Source organism: Apium graveolens, chromosome 4 (genome assembly GCF_009905375.1).
Source record: "Apium graveolens cultivar Ventura chromosome 4, ASM990537v1, whole genome shotgun sequence".
NCBI classification, from domain to species: domain Eukaryota; kingdom Viridiplantae; phylum Streptophyta; class Magnoliopsida; order Apiales; family Apiaceae; genus Apium; species Apium graveolens.
The window spans coordinates 87,591,536-87,598,091 of NC_133650.1; the positions used below are offsets into that span (position 1 = coordinate 87,591,536).

The window sequence follows — 6,556 nt, forward strand, 5'->3', positions numbered from 1 at the left end:
TCACTAATATATATATTTATTGACATCCATACGGTTGGATCGTTGAAAAATATTTTTAAACTAATAGAAACACCAATTCATGATGCAACACTAGTTAGGTGTACTGGTTAAACTAATGTCTGACTGTTAAAATGTCAAACCAAATAAATTTATTTTGAAATGAAATTTTGGTTATATCACTAATATATCTTTGAAAAATATTTTTAAAATAATCGAAACACTAGTTCAGGATTAAACACTAGTTAGATGTACTAGTCTGATGCTTAACTGTTAAAATTATTCAGCAATTTAGAATAATTGAAAATATAAAAAAAGTGAATATTATTTTATTGAAGATATAGATATGTAAATATAATTTAAGTTTATAATTTAATATTTATGATAAAATATTTATTTGGAATAAATCGGAGGGTCAAAAACGTCAAAAACCATGGCTGATGTATCAATCTCTCCCCATTTTTTTCTTTCTCTCTCTCTATTCTATCCCTATTTTATCTGAAGACACCACCGCCAAACCCTAACTATCTCAATTATCTCAGATCTACACAAGGTTCGATTATTCTATACACACAATTATTTTGTATATATATCGTCTCTTAAATTTCATCCTAGAGTTCTCAGATTTTGATTTTGATTTCAATTCGCGAGCTTATATATATCTATGTATATGTGTCTGTATATGTAGGATGGGTGAGAACAAGGATAACGACGCATACGAAGAGGAGCTTATTGATTACGAGGAGGAAGATGAAAAAACCTCCCGACTCTATCGCCGTCAAAACTAACGGCGAGTCTGGAATTTCGATTTTATGTTTGATTTCAATTTAGATTGAGCTGTTTGTGTGATTTGAATTCTCTTATGCCTCCTTCTCTTCTCATTTTTCTATACAGTTTTTCGGATCTTCGTTCTTCTACTGAACTCCCTACCATTGATTCTTCTTCATCAGGTGTGGGGCTTCCCTAAAATCCTATGTATATACTCCTATTTTATTAAATGAAGAGTTGATGACATTGTTTAAATAACACAGGGAGATCAGAGCTACCGGCTCTTGCCAAAGAAGTGGCCAGGTTGGAGGTTGTTCGACTTTACGTTGGTATTTATTTATTTTTACTGAAACTGCAACATGTTGTTTAGGTCGGACTTAACCTCTACTCAAAAAAGACATGTGAATAACATAATATGGAAGTTTTGTCTTCTTTCTTCTGTTTGACATATTTCTAAGTTTATCAATGTAGTAGATTCTGCACGCACTGAAATTAGAATGTAGTAGATTATTCAATAGAATTTGTATTATTCTATACACACAACTATATGATCGCTAGTTGTCAGGGAGAAGAGAGAGTGTACTCGAAGTCCTTTCCTCTTATAATATTAAAATCACCTGATTAAAAAGAAAACCGGTGCCTCCTGATAGAAAAACTTAGCAATTGAATTTTCTCTTTTGTCAAATTTTCCCACCTGCCAAATCTAGAAGAAATACATGATTCCTTCACATTGAACTCCAATTTGCGTCATAATCAATTGCAGCATTTTTTATGTAGCTTATTCATTTAGAAGCAATATTATGTCAAACCTTCGGCCCTGCTTCATATGTAATATGGTTGAAAATCATAGATCAACTTTTAACCTCAACAAAGTAATTTTCCTTTTAAGTGGTTATATAAAGGTCTGCTTGTATTCTCATTTTCCTCCGTCAGTATATAGTCTTTGCTCTTTTCGATCAACCCAGGGTTGTAGATGTAATATTTGACTGGATAATTAGTACGTTGGACTAAGCTACATACTGACTCCGCCAATGAAGCTAAATGTGATTTGTATATATTGAACTAAGTTACACTAACTACATAAATGTTCAGTACCTACAAAATTATGATGTTGTCAGTTACCAAGGGAAGTAGTGGAGAACAGAAGCTTGGCGCGCTAGCTAGATCCCGCTTCCTGAATAATTACAATTTGGAGTCCATGTTTTTCCTCAGGGCTCGAATTCTGGAATCCATATATTTTTTATCGGAAGTTTGTGGATGCCATACTGTAGCTGGAAATTCAAAATCCAAATCCTCTTGATAGATATTCAGTAGGCACTTGAAAAGCTTTTCTGAACAAGGCCGTTTCTTGCATTTAGGAATCAATTCTCCAATGGCCTTCAACTAAGCATTTTTCTTGAGTTCAATCTCAAGTTGATGGGTGCTTAACTGCTCAAGTCATTGTGACACTCATAAACAATTAGGTTCAGGAGAAGTGCCCGTATAGGTTTCTGTAGTACTTTATAGTTTGTATCTACCATAGCGTCTCTGCCTCTGTTGGAAAGAATGTAAAGCCTCTTCAAAATCAGCTTGTCCAAAATCAGGCCAATGTGATTTTTAAAAGAATAGTTCTGAGTAGGCTAACTGCCACAAAAAGAAATTGCTCAGTCGAAGCTCACCACTAATTCTGAGAAGAAGGTCAGGGTAAGGATATTTATCAATCAAGCTAGACCAGATATTTAGATACAGTAGCTTCTGGTTAATTAAGATTCTTGTTTGTGAAGTTTTATTTCAAAATAGATGTTTTATCATATTGCATGACTGATTCTTATATTTTTACTGCAATATTGTACACTATCATATAAAAAAATATAGTTGTGCATAGTGTACTGCAACGATCCTACAAATTTAACAATATAAGTGTTATACATCAAGCTTTTCTTGTGGGAGAGATTGGTCAAGTAATTACACATTTGAGAAATACTATAACAGCAACCATTTATTCTAAAAAATATATATTCTTATTACAGGGGTAAGATTGGGAAAATAATAGGGGTGATTACTTTTTTGTTACCAACCATTTGACAAGGTAGATTTTTATTAATGCTCAAGAATATTTGTATCTTCATGGAGTAAACGAACTTTTCATTTAGTGATTTGACTTTAAATTGATCTATGAGTATTTAATTTGATTTTCTTTTTAAAAAATTATGATTTTTAATTGGTCTTATCTTTACTTGTAAATTTATAAATACACAAGTCTTGTTTAGATTTTTACTTTTTAGTCTTTTTTATGTTTGATGGTGCCTTTTACGCGGGGTAAATGTAATATATTATATTTTAATTTTTGTAGGTGGCATTTCAAGGAAAGATGGGTTTGTGTATTTGGCTTTGAGAAGAAAAGAATTGTGTGCAACGTACAACCAATTGCTCAAGGACATTATATTTTTGTTGAATTTGGTGGCTTCTACTTTTGTCATGTATTGTACGATTCAATATGACTTTGTTAGTTGTACTTTTAATTTTTTACGTATTTTTTTGTACTTTATGATGTTTGAGTATTATTCCAATTATAGTGAAATAATATGAGTTCTTTTAATAGTTTTGATTGCTTTTTGTTTGTATTTATGGAATTTAAATTGGAAGCCGAAAATGGCTGGAAACTGGAAAATCAAAATTTGACTATTCTGAAACTACAAATTTACGACAGTTGTTCATCACATATTCCGTCGTAAGTTGGCTTTAACTCCCAAAATATGACATTTTTTTATGTCGGAAATTACTAATTTACGACGTATAGTTGCATCGTAAATTTATGTTTTATTTTATCAAAGGTGGGTCCCACAAGAAAGCATCCGACGATTCCTCTGTCGTAACTAACTTACGATAATATTTTCCATCGTAAGTTCATAACATACGAGGATATTTTCCGTCGTAAGTAGATTTATTATTTTATTGAGTATGTGGGCCCCTTCTTCCTAACTTGCGACGCATTTGTATCTTGGGACGGAAAAATGAACTTACTACTCGACCAAAAATGACGAATTTTTTTTGGTCATAAATGGATCAATTACGACGACTTCAGTTCAAAAAAACCTGTCATAAATGGCCAGATTTGTTGTAGTGAACATCGGTTTATAACCGATGTCTAAGGGAATTTTTTTAGTAGTGAAGACTTGAAATAAACTATCATCTCCGGACCTCAAATATGTTTATGGTGAGAGAATAAGCTATCTTCTTTGGGTAGCCCCTATATAGGTGCTCGGTCATCTTTTGTTTTTGAAGGATGAAAGCCTTATCTTCTTTGGGTAGCCCCTGGATAAGTTCTCGTTCACTCTTTTATCCTTTATAGTTTATGGTATCATGTGACATTTCTTATTGAATGAAGGGTAGTAAGGTAGGGTTGAAGGGTTTTATCTTCGTTTGAGAGCCCCTAGATAAAATTTCGTGCGTTCTTACTAATCATTTGTAAGCAATATAAGTAAGAGGGAGAAATATATTATCTTCTTTGGGCAGCCCTATGATAATGTTCATTCGCTCTGTCTATCTAGGTACTTAGTGAATTTGAACGTCATGCACATGGGGAAGAAGGACATTATCTTTGTCGCGATAGTCTCTAGATAGATGTTCGTTCGTCCTTTCAAAATGTCAGTTCCAAATACTTCAAAAATTAAGTGGTTGTGCAAAAGAAGTGCATAATTATTGATGATTATTTATTTATTATACATCTTTCAATTTTAGTTTAGGAAAATACAATTCTTAAAGGGAAATGCAAGAAATTCTTACCAGTATAATTTTCGAAGTCGGCTAGCATGCCATGTATTTTTGATTGTCTCCACAACTAGGGTTTCCAATATGTAAGTACTTGGATGAATGACATTTGTTACTTTGTAAGGCCCTTCCTAGTTTTTATCGGAGGTTTTGTTTTTTCGCTGGCATGGATGCATCCAATTCCCTGAGGACTAGGTCTCATATTCTGAAGGATCTCTTCTTCATACCCGAATCATAGTGTTGTGCGGCCTGTAGTAAGTACTTCAATTTTCTTTGGTGAGGCGCTTTACTTCTTTTACGAGTATATCTATGTTGGCCTTTAGGACAAGTCATTATTCACCATATTATAGATTTCAGTTCGGAAGGAATCCTGACCCACTTCCACTGGGACTAAGATATATGTTTTATATGCCAATCTAAAGGGAGTTTCTCCCGTAGAGGATCTTGGGGTCGTTCGGTAAACCCACAAAACCCAGGCAAGTTCATCTGCCTATTTCCCTTTGGCTTCACCAAATCTCTTCTTGATGCTTTGAAAGAATATCTTGTTCGCAGCTTCGAACGCCCCATTTTCTTGAGGGTGAGCCACTAAACTGAGCTTTTGTTGAATTCCCAAGTGATGGAGGAATTTCCTTAACTTGTTGGTCATGAATTGGGTGCCGTTATATGAAACACATACCTTTAGAATCTCGAACCTTAGAATTACTTATTCTAATATGAACGTTTTAGCTTCCTCTTCAGTTATGGAGGACAATGGTCTTTCTTTTTGGATTTGGTCATGTAATAAATGACGATAATGCAGTACTTCGCCTGCTTCGTGCTGGTTGGGAGAATGCCCACAATATTCATTTCCTCTAGTGGCTGCTTCGGTACTGCTACAAATATTTGGAATTATTTACATCTTTTGGGATACTCGCCCACATCTTCTCTCAAAGTCGGCCAGAAGAATCCCTGTCGAAAGATCTTAAAGGCGAGGGACCGACGGGTAAGATGTTCTCTACGTATCCCTTCATGCACTGCTTCCAGTCCTTTCGATCGAGAGGAATAATCCTCTTCTTCAGGTAATTTTGAATTGGAGTCATCATCCTATACCTTGATAAATTTCCAGACATTGTTTCCATTCAATCGAAGGCATCTTTGCTTCGGTCAAATAAATAAATCCAGTTAGGCTCTGTGTTTCGGCCAAAGCTAGCCTTGAGAGGGCATATGCCCGACTGTTGTCTTCTCTCCCAACTTGGCTTAACTCGAAGGATTCCAAGGCTAGGAATATTTTTCTTACCTTTGTGGCATAAGCCTTCGTTCGGGGATCCCTTTGCTCGTACTCCCCCAAAAAGTGTTTGACCACCAATATTGAGTCATTGAAGACAGTGCTTTGTATTCAGCCTCATTGTTGGTGAGGGTGAAGGTGAACCGAATCTCTTGACAGATTTTTAACCCATCGGGACTTGAAAGGATTAGTCCAGCTCCATACTTTTTACCGGCGACTAAACCGTCAATAAACAACTTTCACTTTCCAGGAGTCTGAATCAACAGTTCCTCTAAAATAAGATCCTTCGGTGCTGAGAAGGTACATTCAACCATGAACTTTGCTGGTGCTTGAGCCTTTATAGCTTTTCGGGGGACATACTCAAGGTCATACTCCCTATGTTCAATATACCAGGCCACAAGTCTTCTCAAAGTCTCCAATCTAGTTAGAATTTTCTTCAGTGATTGATTAGTTACCACTTGTACCGTTCAGCTTTGAAAGTAATGTCACAATTTTCGGGAGGCCATGACCAGCCTATATATGATTTCTCGGTGTTAGGATATCTTGTTTCCGCATTCTACAATGCATGAGAGTCGTAGAAGACCAGATCCTGATTTCCCTCGTGATTTTTTAATAAAAACAGCCCCCGAGTTCTTTCGGACATAGCCAGATATAACTGATGGGTTTATTTTGGATCATGTCTCCTTAGCAATGGGGCCTTGGTGAGATATTCCTCTATTTATTCGAAGGCTTTCTAGAATTCAGGCCCCTCACAATTCTTGGACCCCTTAAGTATAG

General features: G+C 35.4%; 1 protein-coding gene across 15 annotated transcripts; it reads left to right on the forward strand.

The window, feature by feature from the left end:
- Positions 1-414: 414 nt before the first annotated feature.
- LOC141718152 (uncharacterized) lies at positions 415-3,345 on the forward strand. Of its 15 annotated transcripts, none has more exons than XR_012573925.1 (6): positions 415-550; positions 686-787; positions 892-947; positions 1,029-1,094; positions 1,884-2,448; positions 3,098-3,345. XR_012573925.1 is itself a non-coding variant. In XM_074520529.1 (5 exons), exons 2-5 carry the CDS (start codon positions 748-750, stop codon positions 3,331-3,333), a joined length of 402 nt encoding a protein of 133 aa, XP_074376630.1. In that variant the 5' UTR covers positions 415-550; positions 686-747; the 3' UTR covers positions 3,334-3,345. The 15 variants fall into 15 exon arrangements, 2 of the variants coding, with proteins under 2 accessions (XP_074376630.1, XP_074376631.1); XR_012573926.1 differs by lacking the exon at positions 1,884-2,448 and adding an exon at positions 2,775-2,833; XR_012573930.1 differs by having other exon boundaries at positions 1,029-1,075; positions 1,978-2,448.
- The last annotated feature ends 3,211 nt before the right edge of the window (positions 3,346-6,556 follow it).

Bases quoted from the DNA above. Each gene is read 5' to 3' on its own strand.
- LOC141718152 (XM_074520529.1), top strand. From the start codon at position 748: ATGAAAAAACCTCCCGACTCTATCGCCGTCAAAACTAACGGCGA. The intron at 792-891 runs GTCTGGAATTTC...TTTTCTATACAG, and splicing joins GCCGTCAAAACTAACGGCGA to TTTTTCGGATCTTCGTTCTT. The intron at 1,095-3,097 runs GTATTTATTTAT...TAATTTTTGTAG, and splicing joins GGTTGTTCGACTTTACGTTG to GTGGCATTTCAAGGAAAGAT.